The following is a 22,757-nucleotide window of genomic DNA, read 5'->3' on the forward strand; positions in this document are numbered from 1 at the left end:
GAGCACAGGCGCACCAGATGACAAACCTGAAGAACTCTCCTTATTGGTCCATAGATCTTTACGCGTAGTTGTGTAAACTGGACACCGTTTTTTTGGCGCTGATGTACAATATATAGCGGGTAAGACATGTGCCTTACGTTTACACATGTGGAAAATTAACAGTCCTTGTGATTATAAAAACTTTATTATACATATTGATTATTACATATCGATTGTAAGTTTATATGTATTTCTGATGGTCAATATATAATATAATTCAGAAAAAATGAGTTATCACTGCAATATATGTTCATGTTAAAATGTTAGTGAACAATTTATTAACTAATGGATTACTAAAGATATACTATGTACCTTTGGATAACATATATGATTGCTTGATAAAGGTTTTGATTAACTTAAGTGTTGCAACTGTGTTCAATAAAGTCCAACTTTTTTTCACATTAAAATTTGGAGTGCTGCCTATGCTTTTCTATGGATCTATATTATACAGCTTTGGATTTTTGCAGTGAGGCCTGGCACCCAATGCTTTTTTTAAAGTGAGGCTGTTCTATTTTTGCCTATGTAGATAGAGACAGAGGTAGATAGCTTGTACAGCCATTTAGCAGAATTAATGACTAATTTTAGAAAAAAATGATAGAGTCCCTCCCACGCCCAATTTTCATAACCAGCAAAGGTGTAAAAAGGTGGACACAACAACCTGTTCAGTCAGACCAACCTACCGTGTTTTTCCAAAAATAAGACACTGTCTTATATTTTTTTTGCCCCCCAAAAAAAGCACTAGGGCTTATTTTTGGAGGAGGTCTTATTCTTGGAGAAACACGGTTGGGGGTAAGTTTACCCCCCAAAAAAGCAGACCCCCCCCCCCACTTCCCAGGAGACTCATACTCACCAGACCAGGACGTCTGCGTGCTTCCCAGGTCCTCCTGTGATCTCCGGTCGGTGTTGCACGCCGTCCTACCCTGCTGCTAGCTGACATGCTGACACACACAGAAGATCCCAGACACACACAGCAGATCACACACACACACACACACAGCAGATCACAGATATACACAGCAGATCACACACAGCCGATCACAGATACACACATCCGATCACAGGCACACACACACAGCAGATCGCAGATATACACAGCAGATCGCAGATACAGCTGATCACTGGCACACACACACACAGCAGATCGCAGGCACACACAGCCGATCACATATACACACAGCCGATCACAGGCACACACACACACAGCAGATCGCAGATATACACAGCAGATCACACACAGCAGATCGCAGGCACACACAGCCGATCACAGAACACACAGCCATCACAGATACACACATCCGATCGCAGGCACACACAGCCGATCACAGATACACACATCCGATCACAGGCACACACAGCCGATCACAGATAGACACATCCTCTTCACAGGCACACACAGCCGATCAGATACACACATCCAATCGCAGGCACAGACAGCCGATCACAGATACACACATCCTATCACAGGCACACACAGCCGATCAGAGATACACACATCTGATCGCAGGAACACACAGCCGATCACAGGCACACACACACACAGCATATCGCAGATATACACAGCAGATCACACACAGCAGATCGCAGGCACACACAGCCGATCACAGATACACACAGCCATCACAGATACACACATCCGATCGCAGGCACACACAGCCGATCACAGATACACACATCCGATCACAGGCACACACATCCTCTTCACAGGCACACACAGCCGATCAGATACACACATCCAATCGCAGGCACACACAGCCGATCACAGATACACACATCCTATCACAGGCACACACAGCCGATCACAGATACACACATCTGATCGCAGGAACACACAGCCGATCACAGATACACATATCCGATCACAGGCACACACAGCCGATCACAGATACACACACCCGATCACAGACACACACAGCTGATCACAGATACACACATCCGAATGCAGACACACACAGCCGAGCGCAGAAAAACACAGCCGATCGCAGAAACACACACACAGCCGATTGCAGACACACACAGCAGATCACACATCACATCACATCACATCCAGCACTTACGGCAGAAGGGAATGAGAGCAAGTCACGTGTCCGGCCGCAGGTCATGTTCGTCGCGCTGCACCGCACTGCCTCTCGGGATTCTCCCGGCGAGAAGAGATCAGTGTCACTGGATGAGGTGAGTGTGTATGCGATCCGATGTGTGTGCGATCCGATGTTTGTGTGTGTGTGTGTGTGTGTGTGTGTGATTTGATGTTTGCGTGTGATCCGATGTTTGTGTGTGCAATCTGATTATGTGTTCGATCTGACTGTGTGTGCGATCCGATGTTTGTATGTGAGATCTGGTGTGTGTGTGTGTGTGTGTGTGTGTGTGTGTGTGTGTGAGAGAGCTGATGTGTAGGGGTGTGCGATCACTGCAGGTCCTGCTGCTCGGCGTCTGGTGAGTGTAACTGCCGGGTGCCGCTGAGTATAATGAAGTGTCCTGCAGTATCTGTAACTTTTTTAGCTGCAGGGACACTTCATTATTGATCAGGGACTAGGGCTTATTTTCGGGGGAGGGCTTATATTTAAGCCTTTCTCCGAAAATGCTGAAAATTCCTGCTAGGGCTTATTTTTGGGGGAGGTCTTATTTTTGGAAAAACATGGTAGTAGGACTAGTGATGGGACACTGCCCTCTGCTGGCCAAGGATGTCACTTAGGAATGAAGAATCGCTTAGGAACAAAAATCCAGACAGCAGTTCTCTGGAGGGAGGCAGCTCAGTCAAGGACGAGGTCAGAGCGGATCAGTGACTCAACAGCAGGTTATAAAAGCCCCGACTGGAAGAGGAGCTTTTGCGCCAAGGAAAGAAACAAAGAGACGTGCACACAGGGCTGAAGAAAGTTGCCTCCCCTGCAGAAAAGTCGAGTGGTCCAATCGCTGCCCCCAAAAGCCCATGCTGGGTAGTGTGTCAGAAGGGTGCCCAGAGCCCCACTGCCATATTCAAGCCTCATATGTCGCCTGTCAAGACACCGAGCCCAGACTATGAGGTCAATCCGCAGACATTGCCTGTCAAGACCCCAAGCCCAGACTATGAGGTCAAGCCACAGACGTCGCCTTTCAAGACCCCAACCCAGACCACGAGGTAAAGCTGCAAAAGTTGCCTGTGAAGACCCCCTGTACGGACTACGTGGCAAGCTGCAGATGTTGTCTATCAAGATGGCTGCCAATTGCTGGCTGGGAGTGTGCTGGGGTGTTGCTTCTTGCTTGGCTGTACGATACCTAATGCGGGGACTGTACTTATAATGTATCAGAGTTAATCCATTATACAATACATTGACTGTTATTCAGAGACTTGGGGCAAATATCATGTTCATTGTACGAGACACTGCTGATAAGTCTTTGGCTTTATCCAGAAAGAAATGAGGTAGGATGATGAAATTTTACATTTATTCCACATACTCTCCATTGATGTCAACACACTTCTTACATCGGTATTCCAAGTTCTCTAAGCCTAGCAAAAAGAAGGATTTCGGTTGTGCCTCAAACCAGGCATCCATAGCAGCCATGGCATCAGAAATGATGTGAATAAGGTAGGTGGTCAACCAGCTGGAGGCCAAGCTCTGCCAGTTTTGCCACGGTCGCTTGTTCAGGGTGAGCGGAAGCGTTGTCTTGCAGGAACAAGTTTCGTTTGGACAGCTTGCTGCGCCTTTTGGCCTTCAGAGCTGCCTTCAATCAGTCCAAAAGTTCAATGTCATACCTTGCATTGATGTCCACCATTTACACCCTTTACAAGATAGTCTACTAGCAGCACGCCCTCCTTATCCCAGAACAGACGCCATCACCCTAGTGGCTAATTTTTGCACCCTGAACATCTTTGTATGAGGAGAACCACTGTGCCTCCACTCTTTTGACTGCTCCTTGTTTTCAGGGTCATACAAATAAATCCAGGTCTCATCTATAGTGATCCAGGAAGTTCTTATCAGTCCGGAAACGCTGACAAATGTACTGGGAAGTTTTCACTTGCATACTTCTCTGGTTTGTTGTAAAAAAATTTGGGGATGCACTTTGCAGATAGCTTCCTCATGTCCAAATGTTCATGGATAATGACACAAACACGTTCACGGGAAATCCCCATGACGTCTGCGGTTGTTTTAGCTGAAATTCGTCGATTTTCCAGTATGAGGTTGTGCACAGCATTGACGATCTCCAGAACAACAACCACTCTCAGTCATCCAGGACTTTAATCATCATTGGTGCTGAAGTGGCCCGTTTTAAATTTGGCAACCCAGTTCTTAACTGTGGAATATGAAGGGCATTGATCCCCCAATGTCTACGACAGTGTTTCTCAACTCCAGTCCTCAAGACCCACCAACAGATCATGTTTTCAGGTTTTCCTCAATCAGGTTTTCAGGATTTCCTTAATGTTGCACAAGTGATGGAATTATTCCCTGTCTAACATTGAGGAAAACCTGAAAACATGATCTGTTGGTGGGTCTTGAGGACTGGAGTTGAGAAACACTGGTCTACGACATATCACCATGAATATATTTTGCAGACGTCCCTTGCAGAAACAAAAAATGTATCACTCCTCTGCTCTCAGTTGCTGTGAATATCGCATTAGACTCCACCATTTTGTTTTCCCGCGTGTGTAGAACACTGTTACCATAAGCAACAAACACAAAATTTTGAAAACATATATCAGACACATAAGGCTTTCATGTGATGCAACATTCGTTACCATAGAAACAAATAACGATCACAAAACCAAAGACTTATCAGCAGCCTCTCGTATATGTAATCTGAATAGACTGTGATCAGTTTTCCTGCAATAGCAATTCCTTGTATTAGCCCCATCCCAGTTTGTGTAATAATTAATATGTGTGAGTCACCACTGTATCTTCCTTTTCTGTATGCTGTATTCCGGACTAGCTGTTACAAAGGTCCAGCAGCAGCAGGGCTGCAACCATCAGCTGTCAGCTGTCCCTTGGCTGGTTTTAAAAAATAGAGGATATCCCACGCTGATTTTTTAAATTATTTGAACAAATAAACATTTAAAGCACCACATGCTTTATCAGCTGCAGAAAACATGTTAGGATATAGGCTGAACTTGATAGACTTGTGTCTTTTTTCAATCTTAAAATTAGGAAACATAAACTTATAGATACATATGAGATCAATTTAAGAAAAAGAAAATGAAGTTCAACTACCTCCGCATGTAAGGCTCTCATGTATCCAGGCAGGTTCTGACGACTTTTTTGGCTTCGAATCTTGGAAAGTGAACATTTCTGCATAATCTCACTGCTGCTCCTGGACCCCACTCGAACAATGTTGCATTTTAAATATTTTAGTATCCCTTAAAATATAAAGATAATAGTTCACAATTTATTATGTGATATTGTTAATATTAATTATTGGTAAAGTACATGAACTGCTTCATTTTGGAAAAATGTAAAGCTTAAAATATTTGATGGGCAATTGCAATAAGTATTTTAACTTAAGCGGGCTTTACATGCTGCGATCTCGCTAGCGAGATGGCAAGCGATCGTACCCGTCCCCATCAGTTGTGCGACACGGGTAAATCGCTGCCTGTGCCACACAACCTCGCTTAACCCCGTCACACGGACTTACCTGCCCTGCAACGTCGCTCTGGCCGGCGAACCGCATCCTTTCTAAGGGGGCGGTTCGTGCGCTGGCACAGCGACGTCACACGGCAGGCGTCCAATAGAAGCGGAGGGGCGGAGATGAGTGGGACATAACATCCCGCCCACCTCCTTCCTTCCTCATTGCCGGTGGAGGCAGGTAAGGAGATGTTCCTCGCTCCTGCGGTGTCACACACAGCGATGTGTGGTGCCGCAGGAACGAGGAACAACATCGCTAATAAGCAGAAAACGATTTTTTTTTTCAGGACGACCTCTCCGCGGCAAACGATTTTGACCGCTTTTGCGATCGTTTAAGGTCACTCATAACTATCACACACTGCGATATCGTTAATGACGCCAGATGTGCGTCACAAACACCGTGACCCCGACGATAATTTATTAACGATATCGTAGCGTGTAAAGCCCTCTTTAAATCTTAAGGCCAGTTACATCAACATTTTAACATGTTATGACACTTATTAATATAAGAAATATAGTTTATTAAAAATCATAGACAGCAGAAAAAATTACCTTCCAGAAACTGATCAAGAGCATGATTTGTGTAACACACAACAAGGATTGGATTATTCCCCTGTTTCCAAAGATTAGCGTTATTAAGTAGCGCGTACATAATTTTCAGCCCCACATAGGTTTTTCCTGAAAATGAAATACATCCACAAATGAATAGGTATTATTAGTGAGTAAAGTAAGCGATGAAATTAATTCAGTTGCAAAAATGTCTACATTAAATCTGCCACTTGTAAAAATTCTCTTGATGTAGTATGTAAAATGGAGGAAATTGGAGAAAAAAATGAGTTAAGCGGGCTTTACACACAGCGATATTGCTAGCGATGTCGCTGGTGAAAGCACCTGCCCCCGTCGGTTGTGCGTCACGGACAAATCGCTGCCCGTGGCGCACAATATCGCTTGGACCCGTCACAGAAACTTACCTGCCTAGCGACGTCGCTGTGGTCAGCGAACCGCCTCCTTTCTAAGGGGGCGGTTTGTTCAGCGTCACAGCGGCGTCACTAAGTGGCTGCCCAATAAAAGTGGAGGGGCGGAGATGAGCAGGATGAACATCCCGCCCACCTGCTTCCTTCCTCATTGCGGGCGGATACAGTGATGTTCCTCGTTCCTGCTGTGTCACACATAGCGATGTGTGCTGCCGCAGGAACCCGCGTCCTGCAACAGCAACGATAATCGGGAAAGGAACGACGCGTCAACGATCAACGATTAGGTAAGTAATTTTGATCATTAACGGTCGTTCTTGCATTTCACACGCAACGATGTCGCTAAAGCGGCCGGATGTGCGTCACGAATTCCGTGACCCCAACGACATCTCGTTAGCGATGTCGTTGCGTGTAAAGCCCGCTTTATAGTTTTGGCACTACAGATTAAAAGAAGCACAAAAGTAAAATTCAAGAGGTGGAAATGCTTTAAACTAAAAAGTTAAAAACAATACATAAGTAAAGCAATGTGTTTGAGGATCGAAATTCAGTCTTCCTCAGGCCAACAGTCATAGTACAGCCACAATGGAGCCAGTATAAATAGGAATAAATGTCAGGGAATGAGGTATGCAGGGACATTATGCAGTAAGTGGTCAATATCTGAAAACCATTCAATTCCTAACTATAACAATGTATACAGTTAACTTGTCTAAATGATAAGCGAAAGGACATTTTATTATTATTAAAACATAATAAATAGAGATGAGAGAGCACTAAAATACTCGGGTGATTGGTCCTTGAATCACGTAAGTCACACGCTCTGAAAGTGCTCAACTCGAGTAACGAGTATAATGGAAATCAATGATTGGGCAGTTCATGTCTCCAACCACGTACAGCCAGCCATAAAGAGAACATGTTTCTTTCTTTTTTTTTCTTTTGACACACCGATACAGTTTATAATAGCAGTAGCTCCAGGTGGGCCCGCGATATTGTGGGGCCTAAGGTGACCGCCCCCTTCTGACCTCCTGGTAGCTAAGCTACTAAGTCTCCATACTCTTGATTTCTTTAGATCTCGAAATCTCCTTTTACAGAAAAAAAACCTTGAAAAACTAGTACCTTCCTTAAAACTATATACATCATCAGCAAACTTGACTATAGCAATACTCTCTGTCCATTATTGCTAAAAAAAATCTGATATGGCCAATTTAAGCAAATATGCAAGAAATGCACCAACAACTCTGTGATCACAAAAAAAAATAAAATTCTAAAACCCCAGTTGTAACTAAAGAACTACTTTCCATCACGTCAAAGTAGTCTTAGACAACCGACACAAGCAAAATTTCTCAGTAACCTCCAGACCACCCAACAGTAGAGATGAGCGAACCAGAACTGTAAAGTTCGGCGTTCATACTGCACATGGACTTTACAAAAAACGAACAATATTCGAGTTTGGAGTTCGGGCGCACTTTGTATACTAACCACTCGATTGAGCATTGCTTTGTATGGGTGTGCTTTGTGTTCGGCCCACTGTGAGCCACTTATAGTCTCTGAATGGCTTTCACAAGGGGTGAAAGCAATGTTTTCAGATGTAGTGTGTACAAAAATCAAACCTAACAAAAAAAACCTTCTTTCTGTCCCCAGGAAATGCTCTGTTTATGGCTGGCTGTACGTAGACAGAGAGCCAAAATCCCCGATCATTAACTTCCAACAGGGTTCGGCCTCTGGAATCAAGTTCAGGTCAAGTCCGTGCCACGAACTGAACTTTATCTAAAGTCCAGCTGAACCAGGTAAACTCGAACGTCCAAGGGTCAGCTTAATCTCTACCCAAGACGCATTTTTCAGCATAACTTTAATATAACATGTAACAAATCTCACAATTTAGTCACCAACATTTTATCTCAGCACTAGCATATATTACAAAGTGACCCATTATACTAAAAGCACCTATGACAAAAAATTTAAAATCTCCTAAAAAAGATCTGTGATGCTATCCAATCTATTGTTACCCCTCGGACTACGGAGAAAACTTTAGAAACACATTTCTTCTTCTCTTTAAGTGATTTATTTAGAAGATTATAAAAAAGATGAATGGTTCTCCAGCATTGGCCAACGACCAAAAGTATTTTCAGCAATTTAAACAATGGAGACATACAGTCATATGACAAAGTTTGGGCACCCCTATTAATGTGAACCTTTTTTCTTTATAACAATTTGGGTTTTTGCAACAGCTATTTCAGTTTCATATATCTAATAAATGATGGACTCAGTAATATTTCTGGATTGAAATGAGGTTTACAGTACTAACAGAAAATGTGCAATCTGCATTTAAACAAAATTTGACAGGTGCCTAAGTATGGGCACCCTTATCAATTTCTTGATTTGAAAACTCCTAACTACTTTTTACTGACTTACTGAAGCACTAAATTGGTTTTGTAACCTCATTGACCTTTGAACTTCATAGGCAGGTGTATCCAATTATGAGAAAAGGTATTTAAGGTGGCCACTTGCAAGTTGTTCTATTTGAATCTCCTATGAAGAGTGGCATCATGGGCTCCTCAAAACAACTCTCAAATGATCTGAAAACAAAGATTATTCAACATAGTTGTTTAGGGGAAGGATACAAAAAGTTGTCTCAGAAATTTAAACTGTCAGTTTCCACTGTGAGGAACATAGTAAGGAAATGGAAGAACACAGGTACAGTTCTTGTTAAGCCCAGAAGTGGCAGGCCAAGTAAAATATCAGAAAGGCAGATAAGAAGAATGGTGAGAACAGTCAAGGACAATCCACAGACCACTCCAAAGACCTCCAACATCATCTTGCTGCAGATGGTGTCACTGTGCATCGGTCAACAATACAGCGCACGTTGCACAAGGAGAAGCTGTATGGGGGAGTGATGCGAAAGAAGCCATTTCTGCAAGCATGCCACAAACAGAGTCGCCTGAGGTATGCAAAAGCACATTTGGACAAGCCAGTTACATTTTGAAAGAAGGTCATGTGGACTGATGAAACAAAGATTGAGTTGTTTGGTCATACAAAAAAGCGTTATGCATGGAGGCAAAAAAACACGGCATTCCAAGAAAAGCACTTGCTACCCATAGTAAAATTTGGTGGAGGTTCCATCATGCTTTGGGGCTGTGTGGCCAATGCCGGCACCGGGAATCTTGTTAAAGTTGAGGGTCGCATGGATTCAACTCAGTATCAGCAGATTCTTGACAATAATGTGCAAGAATCAGTGACGAAGTTGAAGTTACGCAGGGGATGGATATTTCAGCAAGACAATGATCCAAAACACCGCTCCAAATCTACTCAGGCATTCATGCAGAGGAATAATTACAATGTTCTGGAATGGCCATCCCAGTCCCCAGACCTGAATATCATTGAACATCTATGGGATGATTTGAAGCATGCTGTCCATGCTCGGCGACCATCAAACTTAACTGAACTGGAATTGTTTCGTAAACGGGAATGGTCAAATATACTGTTACGGGGGGCTGTCTGATAATAACCTAAATGAGTATCAGACAGTCAGGGTCCACCGTGCAAAGACTCTGCTGCAGACTATGGCAGAGTGCAATACCTCTGTTAACTCACAGAAGGATATAATAAGAAAGTAAAGCAATTCCTCCCTTACTTGGAGGGTGTGTGGAATGATCTCTGTTAATATTCACAGAGACAAAGGCAATGTGTGCGAAATGGCACCTACCGTGGTCCGCTCTTCTAGTGATGCAAAAGAGACGAACAGCAGCGTAAGCCGCACAAAGCTCCTACCTGCGTTCGCTCCACTAGTGTGCGAGGACACGAACCACTAGATATGGCACCTGCCTAGGTCCGCTCTTCTAGTGGTGCAAAAGAGACGAACAGCAGCGTAAGCCGCACAAAGCTCCTACCTCTGTTCGCTCCCCTAGTGTGCGAGGATACGAACAACTGCCAGACGCAGTATAAGGAACGTTACCCTAGCGGCAACGTCCACCTACGAGTCGAACCACAAGGCCCAGCCAGACCATGTGCCTCAGGCACCTGCCTATGTCCGCTCCCCTAAGAAATAAGGATACGGACAGCAGCCGAAGCTGTAAGGTATAAGAACGCTACCCTGCCGGTAGCGCTCACCTAGCATAGACAGAGGAATGCCTAGAGGAACGCGCACAGAGCGTCTACTCTTATGCATGAACCAAGAGGACTGAGCGCCATGCGGCATGTGTCAGGGTCTTATATAGACTCTGTGCCTCATCCAAGATGGAGGACACCAGAGCCAATCCGCTGCCAGAACGACAGGAGTGACGTCATGCTGGCCTATCACCGAGCAAGGCATCACAAGCACATGACCAGCGACCAATCGGCATAGAAGGTGTCAGAGACATGTGACCTCGTGTCAGCGATGATGTCACCCGCACATGTGCAATGGCTCCAATATAGGACTTAGTCTCCGGCGCTCGCACATGTGCAGTAGCAAGAAATCTGGACTTAGTCTCCAGCGCTCGCACATGTGCAGTAGCAAGAAATCTGGACATAGTCTCCAGTGCTCGCAGCAACCGTAACATATACCTTCATCCAGGAACTCATTAAAAGCTACAAGAAGCGACTAGAGGCTGTTATTTTTTCAAAAGGAGGATTTACAAAATATTAATGTCACTTTTATGTTGAGGTGCCCATACTTATGCACCTATCAAATTTTGTTTAAATGCAGATTGCACATTTTCTGTTAGTACAATAAACCTCATTTTAATCCAGAAATATTACTTAGTCCATTAGTTATTAGATATATGAAACTGAAATAGCTGTTGCAAAACCCCAAATTGTTAAAAAGAAAAAAGGTTAACATTAATAGGGGTGCCCAAACTTTTTCATATGACTGTATAATATCAAATTAGTCATCAATTGCAGTTCTGACTACCTTGTTTATCTGACTCAATGTCCTTGCTTACTTAGACAATTAGAAGATTTTTGGAACTATAAACCTTCTTGTCTGTAGCCAAACAGCCTCAAAGAAGTTGACAAAACTGCCTTCTGACTACGTGATCTTTATTAATTGCACTAGCTGCAGCACCCGGCTTTGCCCGGGATAGTAACTGTCTCTCTATTTCTCTCCCAGTCTCAGTCTCTCTTTCTCTTTCATCCCTTTTCCTGTCTGTCTCTCTATCTCTTTCCTTGTCTGTCTGTAACGCCTGCCTGAATCAACAGACTCAGATGGGATGTAATGGACAGGCGAGAGGGAAGCCACGCACCAAGCAGGACCCCCAGAACCCTGAAACCCTTTAACCCCTATACAGGGATTTGGAATTACACAGGGCCCTGGAGATCACTACCTGTGGAAGGCTGCAGTCCGATTAGAGTAGTCATCAGGCAGGGTCAAACCAGGAATAGCAGAACAGGGACAGAATCGGCATGCAAGGACGTAATCAGAAAACGTAGCAGAGGTCAAATCCGAATCGGGCAGTGAGGTACAAAAACAGCAGGCAGAAGGGTAGTCAGAAAACACGCAGAAGTAAGCACACCAAGCAAACACAAAACAGAGTCGGGCGGATCAGGTGCCAGGAAATCAGAACTATCTCTGGCAGAGGTCAGCAGACAGGAGGGGAAATAAAAAGGGTGTGGTGTCTTCCCATTGGCTGTAGCTGAACGCTGGCAACTTCAGCTGGAAGACACCCACCACCCACAGTCAGTCAGTGGCACTGCAGATCCCAAGATAACCCAGCCCAGTGGATGATCGGAGCCTGCGCCCACCGGTGCCGCTGGCATCAACTCCTCTCCCATCAGCAGCACCATCCACGGCAGGAACACTGCGTCGCCTGGCGATCGGAGCAGAAGTCGCTGGAGCGGACTCTGGTGGTGACGTAACAGTCCCCCCCCCCTCCACGAGGGGCCTCTGGACCCTCAAAACCCGGCTTGCCAGGAAATTGGAAGTGAAACCGCCGGACCAGACCCTTAGCATGAATATCGCTCGTAGGGACCCATGACCTCTCCTCAGGGCCGTAACCCCTCCACTGCACCAAATACTGCACCGCCCCTCTGACGATACGGGAATCAAGTATTCTCTGTACCTCATACTCCAAGTTAACTTCAACCAAAACAGGAGGAGGGGGGGCACTGACTGGGTGAATGGGGACACGATATATTTTGAGGAGGGACTTATGGAACACATTCGATATCTTAAAGGAGGGGGGCAGTTGCAGGCGGAAAGCTGTGGGATTAGTTACCTCGATTATCTCATAGGGTCCAATAAATCTCGGACCCAGCTTAGCAGAAGGGACCTTGAGCTTAATATTCCGTGTTGATAACCATACCTTGTCCCCAACTCCAAGGCTAGGGCCCTTGGAACATCTCTTATTAGCAGAGGAGGCTTGACTTCTTCAAGTTCTCTTTCACTTCAGACCAGATAGCCTTCAGTTTGTCCACAGTTGTTTCAGCCTCAGGAGTATCCACCATAGCGGAAGAAAAAGAACCAAAACATGGATGCAACCCTAAACTGCAGAAAAAGGGGGTAGTCTTGATGGATTCCTGATACTGATTATTGATGGCGAACTCAGCTAGCGGCAGATATTCCACCCAGTCAGACTGACGGTCAGACACTTAACACCAGAGATATTGTTCAAGGGTTTGATTGGAACGTTCAGTCTGACTATTGGTCTCGGGGTGGTAGGCAGATGAAAAAGATAGCTCTATAGTGATCTTTTTACAAAACGCCCTCCAGAATTTCGAGACAAACTGTGTTCCTCGGTCAGAAACAATATTTTCCGGAACCCCGTGTAACCGCACAATATGCCTAATAAACAACTTGCTAAGAGTTTCAGAGTTGGGTAATCTGGACAGAGGAACGAAATGACACTGTTTGCTGAATCTATCCACTACTACCCAGATACAAGTCTTCCCTTCTGAGGGTGGAAGGTCAGTGATGAAGTCCATGGAGAGATGTGTCCAAGGGCTTACTGGAGTAGGTAGGGACTGGAGAAATCCGGCAGGGTGGGTATAGGGTGCCTTGGCTCGAGCACAAGTTTCACAAGCCAGTACATATTCCTTACAATCTTTCGCTACGGTTGTCCACCAAAAATTCCTGGTTACTAGTCGGAGTGTATTTCCTATACCAGAGTGGCCTGCAAGCACAGAATTATGGGATTCCTGGAGTACCCGTAGGCGAAGTAAGGGTGCGACAAACAGTTTATGGACAGGAGTGGTTTCAGGAGCTTGGTCTTGCGTATTATGGACCTCTTCTATCAAATCTAAGGAAACAGATGACATAATGCCTTTAGCTAAAATATGCACAGGTTCAGAGTTTTCAGACTGAGAGGGACAGAAGCTACGGGAAAGTGCATCAGCCTTTGTGTTCTTGGTACCGGGCCGGAATGTTACCACAAAATCAAATCTGGAGAAGAACAATGCCTACCTAGCTTGCCTAGGATTGAGTCTCTTAGCAGATTCCAGATAAGTGAGGTTCTTATGGTCTGTGATGACTGTGACCTTATGTTTGGCGCCTTCGAGGAAGTGGCGCCATTCCTCGAAGGCCCATTTAATTGCCAACAGCTCACGATTACCAATGTCATAATTTCTCTCTGTGGGAGAAAACTTGAGGGAAAAGAAGGCACAAGGACAAAGCTGAGTGAGAGATGGAGTACCTTGTGATAGCACCGCTCCCACTCCAACCTTGGATGCATCGACTTCTACAATAAACGGACGCATAAGGTCTGGCTGAACCAGAATCGGGTCTGAGGAGGAACATTCTTTTAATGTAGAGAAGGCATGGATCGTCTCTGGCTTCCAATTAACCACATCAGCCCCTTTTTTAGTCAAATCGGTGAGGGGTTTGGCAATTTTGGAAAAATCTCTAATAAACTTGCGATAATTAGCAAACCCAAGGAAATGCTGCAAGGTTTTCAGAGACTTGGGTTGCACCCACTCCTTCATCGGTAGAAGCTTAGATGGATCCATGCGGAAGCCTGCAGACAATATATAACCCAGGAAATTAACCTCTGCCTTAAAAAAAAACACATTTCTCATATTTAGCAAATAGGGAGTTCTCCCTGAGTCTCTGGAGTACAGTGCATACATGTTGGACATGTGACGTAGCATCAGGAGAATAAATCAGAATGTCATCCAGCTAGACCACCACATACAGACCACAGATATCTCTGAAAATATCATTAACAAAGTTCTGAAAGACAGCCGGCGCATTACTTAACCGAAAAGGCATTACCAGGTACTCATAGTGATCCTCTGGAGTATTAAATGCTATTTTCCACTCATCTCCTTCTCTGATACGGATGAGGTTATATGCACCCCTGAGATCCAGCTTGGTGAACCACAGGGCTCCTATGAGCTGGTTAAACAGATCAGGGATGAGTGGCAGAGGGTACTGATTCTTTACAGTAATAGCATTCAGTTCACGATAGTCAATCAAGGTCTGAGGCCACCATCTTTTTTATCAACAAAAATAATCCAGTGCCAACTGGTGACCTGGATAGTCTGATAAACCCTCTCTGCAGACTGTCTGCTATATAATCTTTCATGGCCTGACGCCCCGGACCAGAAAGATTATACATTTTACCCTTGGGAAGTCGGGAATTGGGGACCAAATCTATGGGGCAGTCATAATCTCTATGCGGAAGTAATTCCAGAAAACACATCAGCAAATTCCCTGAATGCATAAGGTATGAAGATAGGTTCAGCTCTAGTCGTGTTAATAGATAAAGACATGCATGTCTCCTGACACTCAGGGCTCCAGCGCACAATCTCACCCTGGTGCCAGTCTATGACCGGGTTATGTTGCGCAGCCATGGCATGCCCAATACCACTGCTGACATCAGATTCTCAAGAACAAAAAATGACACAGATTCTACATGCAGAGCCCCAACAAGCATGGAGATCTCTGGAGTTACAAAATCAACCACACCCTGAGTGAGAGGTGTACTATCAATTGCAGATATTCTAATGGGAGCGTTCAATCTTAGCAACGTCAAACCCAGCTCTTTGCTACAATAGTGTCTATGAAATTAGCTGCAGAGCCACAATCAACAAAGGCCTGCAGCCGTAAAGATTTTCTCTGGTGAGACAATGAGACAGGTAACATTAACCTCATAGGGTCTGCAAGAAGTACTTGGGCGCCTGAGTGAGTATCCTGGGGCTCACTGAGGTGCTTTTGCTGCCTTGGAAGTGATTGCCTCTGTGATCCAGGCACTCCATGTTTAGCTCCACAACGTAATCTGCTCCCTTGCAGTCGACGGGACTCTGGACACAATGAGGTAGGTGCTGCAGGCGCTTACACTTGAGCAGACCTGAGATCCTGCACTTGCTTTGCAAGTCCAGGTACAAGGCCAGAAAGGGTGTGCACCTGGTTTAGCACAGCATGGAGAGAGTCCATTTTTTTTTCCTCTCCTTGTTAGATGGGCCAGAGATAATGTAACGCCTGCCTGGATCAACAGACTCAGATGGGATGTAATGGAGAGGCTAAAGGGAAGCCACTCACCAAGCAGGACCCCCAGAACCCTGAAACCCTTTAACTCCTATACAGGGATTTGAATTACACAGGGCCCTGGAGATCACTACCTGTGAAAGGCTGCAGCCCGATGAGAGTAGTCGTCAGGCAGGGTCAAACCATGAAAAGCAGAACAGGGACAGAATCGGCATGCAAGGACGTAATCAGAAAATGTAGCAGAGGTCAAATCCGGATCGGGCAGCGAGGTACAAAAACAGCAGGCAGAAGGGTAGTCAGAAAACACACAGAAGTCAGCACACAGGAAACACAAAACAGAATAGGGTGGATCAGGAGCCAGGAAATCAGAACTATCTCTGGCAGAGGTCAGCAGACAGGAGGAGAACTAAAAAGGGTGTGGTGTCTTCCCATTGGCTGTAGCTGAACGCTGACAACTTCAGCTGGAAGACACACGCCACCCACAGTCAGCCAGTGGCACTGCAGATCCCAAGATAACCCAGCCCAATGGATGATCAGAACCTGCACCCACCGGTGCCGCTGGCATCGACTGCTCTCCCATCACCAGCACCATCCACGACAGGAACACGGCGTTGCCTAGCGATCGGAGCAGAAGTCGCTGGAGCGGACTCCGGTGGTAACGTAACACTGTCTCTCTATCTTTTTCCCTGTCTGTCTCTTTCCCTGTCTGTCTGTTTCCCTGTCTCTCTATCTACATACCTATATACAGTATGAACCCCCACAAAGCCTTCTTATAAACAGTATGAGCTCATACACAGCCCACTACATACAATAGCAGCCTCCATATAGTCCTATATACAGTATGAGACCCCTACATAGCTTCTCTATTTACCATATGAGCCCTCATACAACCCCAGTTATTCAGTATGAGCCCCCACATAATTTCTCTATATATAGTATGAGCCCCCACACAGTTACTATATATATGAGCTCTCCATACACTACAGTTCAAATGTTTGGGGTCACCCAGACAATATTGTCTTTTCCATGAAAAATCATACTATTATTTATCAAATGATTTGCATAATGATTAGAAATTATAGTCCAGACATTGAAGAGGTTAGAAATAGTGATTTTTACTTGAAATAATAATTTTCTCCTTCAGACTTTGCTTTCGTTAAATAATGCTCCCTTTGCAGCAATTCCAGCTTTGCAGACGTTTGGCATTCTAGCTCTTAATTTGCGGAGGTAAAATCTGGAGATATTTCACCCCATGCTTCCAGAAGTCCCTCCCACAAGTTGGATTGGCTTGATGGACACTTTTTGCGTACCATACGGTCAAGCTGCTCCCACAACAGCTCAATAGGGTTGAGATCTGGTGACTGGGCTGGCCACTCCATTACAGATAGAATACCAGCTGCCTGCTTCTTCCCTAAATAGTTCATACATAATTTGGAGGTGTGCTTTGGGTCATTGTCCTGTTGTAGGATGAAATTGGCTCCAATCAAGCACTGTCCACAGGGTATGGCGATGGAAAATGCAGTGATAGCCTTCCTTATTCACAATCCCTTTTACATTGTACAAATCTCCCACTTTACCAGCACCAAAGCAACCCCAGACCATCACATTACCTCCACCATGCTTGACAGATGCCGTCAGGCACTCTTCCAGCATTTCTGCATCTCACAAATGTTCTTCTATATGATCCAAACACCTCAAACTTCGATTTGTCTGTCCATAACACTTTTTCCAATCTTCCTCTGTCCAATGTCTGTTCTTTTGCCTATATTAATCTTTTATTTTTATTAGACAATCTCAGATATGGCTTTTTCTTTGTCACTTTGCCCTGGAGGCCAGCATCCCGGAGTCGCCGCTTCACTGTAGACGTGTTCCTGCCGTGGATGGCGTTTTGCAGGTACTATTTAATGAAGCTGCCAGTTGAGGATCTGTGAGGCGTCGATTTTTCAAACTAGAGACTCGAATGTACTTGTCTTGTTGCTCAGTTGTGCAGCGGGGCCTCCCACTTCTTTCTACTCTGTTTAGAGCCTGTTTGTGCTCTCCTCTGCAGGGAGTAGTACACACCGTTGTAGGAAATCTTCAGTTTCTTGGCAATTTGTCGCATGGAATACCCTTCATTTCTAACAACAGGAATAGACTGTCGAGTGTCACATGAAAGTTCTCTTTTTCTGGCCATTTTGAGAGTTTAATGAAACCAACAAATGTAATGCTCCAGATTCTCAACTAGCTCAAAGGAAGGTCAGTTTTATAGCTTCTCTAATCAGCAAAATTGTTTTCAGCTGTGCTAACATACTTGCACAAGGGTTTTCAAGGGATTTCTAAACATTCATTAGCTTTCTAACGCAGTTAGCAAACATAATGTACCATTAGAACACTGGAGTGGTGGTTTTTGGAAAGGGGCATCTATACACCTATGTAGATATTGCATTAAAATCCAGACATTTGCAGCTAGAATAGTCATTTACCACATTAACAATGTATAGAGTGTATTTCTGTTTAATTTAATGTTAGCTTCATTGAAAAAAGTGCTTTTCTTTCAAAAATAAGGAAATATCTAAGTGACCCTATAGTTTTGAACTGTAGTGTATACCGTATATCCTCTATAGATACAGTGTGGGCCCCACATGGCCCCTCTATATACAGTGAATAGCCTCCAATATTTAGTATGAGCCACTCACAGCCTCTCCACACGCATAGCCCCTATACACAGTATAAGTCCCCACATAGCCTTGCTATATACATTGTGAGTCCCCACTTAGCCTCTCCATACACAGTGTTAGGCCCCAGATAGCCCTTCTATAAACAGTGTGAGCTCCCATATAGCAAATCTATATACAGTGTTGTGAGCCCCAAGATAGCCTCCAATATACAGTATGAGCCGCACATAGCCTTCTAAATACATTATAAGCCCCATGTAGCCTCCTATATACTTCATGGGTCCCACATAGCCTACTATATACAGCATGAGCCCCACATACCCCCCTATATACTTTTTGAGCCCCACATAGCCTCCTAAATACACCATGGGCTAAACATAGACAATATACTTTATGAGCCCTACATAGCCTCTTATGTGCTTTATGAGCCCCTTCATTGCCTCTAAATATACTTCATGATCCCCCATATAGCCTTTATGAGCCCTCAATTAGCCTCCTATATACTTCGAGCCCCACATAGCCTCCTATATATTTTATGAGCCCCACATAACCTCCAATATACTTTATGAGCCCCAACATAGCCTCTTATATTGTCTTATGAGCCCCCACATAGTCTCCTATATACTTAATACGCTGCCCAGATAGCCTCCTATATACTTTATCAGCCTCCACATAACCTCCTATATACACTTCCAAGTCCCCACATAGCCTCTTATATACTTTGAGTCCCAACATAGTCCCCATATACAGTATATCACAAAAGTGAGTACAGCACTCACATTTCGATAAATATTGTAATATATCTTTGTATGGGTGTACCACAAAAGAAGATATGCAACTGCATATAACCTTCATTAGAATAAAATAAAACTCATATAAAACGTCAATGATAGGAACATCACAAGGTGCGGATAGTAAAAATTGGGAACACCTAACAGACACCCAAAATAAATAAGTGAGATAAAATATAGTGGACCAAAATCAGTTAATCAAGTAATCATATATAGACACCCAATAGCAAAGGCATGCGACTAATATAATGCCGAAAACCCTATGTGTCAGCAAATCATTACACATAGTATCTCAATTATAAACAGCGCAAGTGTGTCCAAAATACAATTATTCCACATAATATTTAACACAGTATATTTAATGAAAATGGACTTGTAAAATTAAACTACTGTAGTTCACCAACATAAAAGGATAGGAGTTTAATAGTAAAATAAAGTTAGGACACCTCTCAGTAAAAATGGCCAAATTGTGGCCAAATTGCCAATAAATTGTGTGGCCACCATTAGTTTCAAGAACTGCCTTAAAGCGCACCAATCACCAGGATTTTCCTATATAACCTAAAGCCAGTGCTATACTGGCACTGCAGGCTGATTCTCTACATACTTTTAGGGTCGAGTCTAGAATGTACAGGCTCCTGCCCGGTTAGTAAGCGTGACCAGCTTGGCTGGTGGGTGTGGCCAGCTTCATTGGGGGCGCGGTGATGTTTCTTCCTGTCCACTATAATCAAGCAAGGGGGGGGCTTCACCCCCCCATGCATCCCCACCATTTTAAGGTCTTACCCCCGTACCCTCGCTTCTATTATAATAAACTCTATACCCACGTGGACATAGAGAAAGAATGTTTATTCCCTCTGCAAACGTCGGGCTGGAAATATGAGGCTACATTTTGAACAGGCCACATCACATTGACAAGTTACGTCATACTGGGCAGGAGCCCGTACACTCTAGCATCTACTATAACTTTAGCGGTCAGCTAGAATGCATAGGTTTTGAAACACAAGCAAGCAAAGCTTGTAAAATGAACAGTTTTTTGATTGACAGCAGCTGCAGGAGCTAATAGTTTGGGTGGGTTTTGACCGTGATTCCTGTCCCACTGCCTGTTGTTCCTTCCCCTATGTCAGGTTTCCGGGTTTTCCAGTTCTCTGTTGAAAAAGCTTGCCCTCAGTTAACATGGAGTTTACTGTTCTGTTGCCCTACTTCCTGTCCAGCTGCTTAAAAGGCCGCCTCTAAACCTAGTCCAGTGCCTGAGTATACTGCTTGCTGTGTGCTCCTGCTTTGCTGCTGCTAATCCTGTTTGCCTTTGGATCCTCCTAAAGACTACCGACCGACCGACTCTGGACCTTACCTGGTTTCTCAAGTTGTGCCCGGATTCCGTCTGCCATCTTCGGTTAGCACTCTGCCCGGTTCTCTCTGGTTCGTAACCACTCTGGACATTCATCCCGTACGGACACTCCTGGGCTTTTACCGTTTGCCCCTTGTGTCCCGGCTGCTGCGCATTTAGGCCTTCCGGGGGTGATTGCCGGACAGTCCCTGTATAGGGGTTCGCTCTGGTGGTCTCCCTGGGGGAGTCCGGTGCGTGGTCCCGGGAATTCTCTTCGCTCCGTCTCGGGAAGGTATTGCGTGTATTTGTACTGCTGTGTTTTCCGTTGTGTATCCGTGGTTACATATTATAAAATATCTTGTACCAAGAACTCGTCTCTGATTCTCATTGCCCTACGCTATCGAAATCCTCAGAACATATATATAAGTATTACATTATACTCAGGCCACTGAGAGGATTTCGCTGGGGCAATGACTGAGACACGAGTAGATCAGCTCTTCTCCATGATTAACTCCCTACAGCAGGAGATGGAGGCAGTGCAGAATAAACTTAGAGATGTGGAGGCACAGCTGGGCCATGATCACCAGGTACTGGGTCCGGCTATTCAGGATTTGCAAGTCAGAGTGGAGGCTCAGGAAGCCGTTCCCACTACGTCCGTATCAACTGCCGGTATGCCTAGGTTACCCCCATTCCGTTTCAATGGTGATCGTAGTCAGTTCCGTGGATTTGTTAATCAATGTATACTGTTTTTCGATGTACATTCTGATTATTACCGTTCTGACCGGTCAAAAGTGTTATGTATCATCATGTTATTAACCTCACGAGCACTGGCTTGGGCTAATCCCATGATAGAGAATCGGGACATCTGTTTGAATCACCTGGATGACTTTCTGAATGCAATGGCACAAATGTTTGATGATCCGAATCGCCGTGCTACCGCTGAAGCGGCTCTCCTTTCCTTACGTCAGGGAAAGCGGTCTGTCGTTGAATACGCCACTGAGTTCAAGAGGTTAGTGGTAGACACCGATTGGGGAAACAATGCCTTATTGTCTGTTTTCAGAAAAGGTTTGTCCGGTACCATCAAGGACGAGTTAGCCCGTTCCGAATCTCCAGGGGATTTTGAACTGTTTCTCCAGCACTGTGTGCGCATTGATACCCGTTTGACGGAACGTAGACAGGAAAAATGGGCAGCTGTAAACCGTGTAAACAATATTGCGTTTCCTTCCAGAGAACCCGCTCTCAGGACGCCACGGGAGGCTGAGGACGTACCCATGCAAGTGGACTCTCTGCAAAAACGAGAGACCAACGAACGTCGTGAACACCGGCTCCGTGAGCGTTTGTGTTTCTATTGCGGTCAATCGGACCATTTCTTGATCGACTGCCCGAAACGTCCAAATCGCCCAAATAAGGTATTGGCAGCCATGGCAGAGTGTGACAACACGGACGCAGAGTCCGATATCTCTGAGGCAAGTGGACATTTGGATGCGGTGTTTCCCTTGACGGTAATGTCTACCTCACCGAAGGACTCAGAGGGGAAATATACCCATTGCTCACTCCCCATTCAGATCCGTTGGGAGGGACAGCTAATTCCTACCTCTGCAATGATAGACTCTGGGGCAGGGGGAAATTTCATGGACTCTTCCTTTGCCAGGAAACACGGTATCCGGACTCAGCAAAGATCCTCACCGGTTACCATGGAGACGGTAGACGGATCTCCGTTAATCTCTGGACCAGTGGATCGGGAAACCGTACCGCTCGAATGCGTGATGAAGCCAGGTCAGCAGGGGACCCTTGTTTTCATGATAATTTCTTCTCCTCATTTTCCGATTATTTTAGGTATTCCGTGGCTACGGTCTACAAATCCCGTCATCGATTGGGAGACCAAAGAAATATCCTTCCCACCGCAGAGTGGTCCGACCGTTTGTCCAACTGTTCCGGTTCCAGTAACATCAAATACGGAGGGCACTGTACAGGTACCTGTTTTACCCCCGGTTTA

General features: G+C 44.9%; 1 protein-coding gene across 1 annotated transcript in view; it reads right to left on the minus strand.

Moving 5' to 3' along the window:
- Positions 1-22,757, minus strand: part of LOC142243896 (NFX1-type zinc finger-containing protein 1-like) — a 285,549-nt gene that overhangs the window by 129,610 nt on the left and 133,182 nt on the right. The window contains exons 11-12 of the mRNA XM_075316093.1: positions 6,180-6,305; positions 5,217-5,362 (exon numbers count right to left, since the gene is read on the minus strand). Of these exons, the coding sequence (XP_075172208.1) occupies positions 5,217-5,362; positions 6,180-6,305 (272 nt within the window). The remainder of the gene's footprint in view (positions 1-5,216; positions 5,363-6,179; positions 6,306-22,757) is intronic.

Source organism: Anomaloglossus baeobatrachus, chromosome 6, assembly GCF_048569485.1.
Source record: "Anomaloglossus baeobatrachus isolate aAnoBae1 chromosome 6, aAnoBae1.hap1, whole genome shotgun sequence".
NCBI classification, from domain to species: Eukaryota; Metazoa; Chordata; class Amphibia; order Anura; family Aromobatidae; genus Anomaloglossus; species Anomaloglossus baeobatrachus.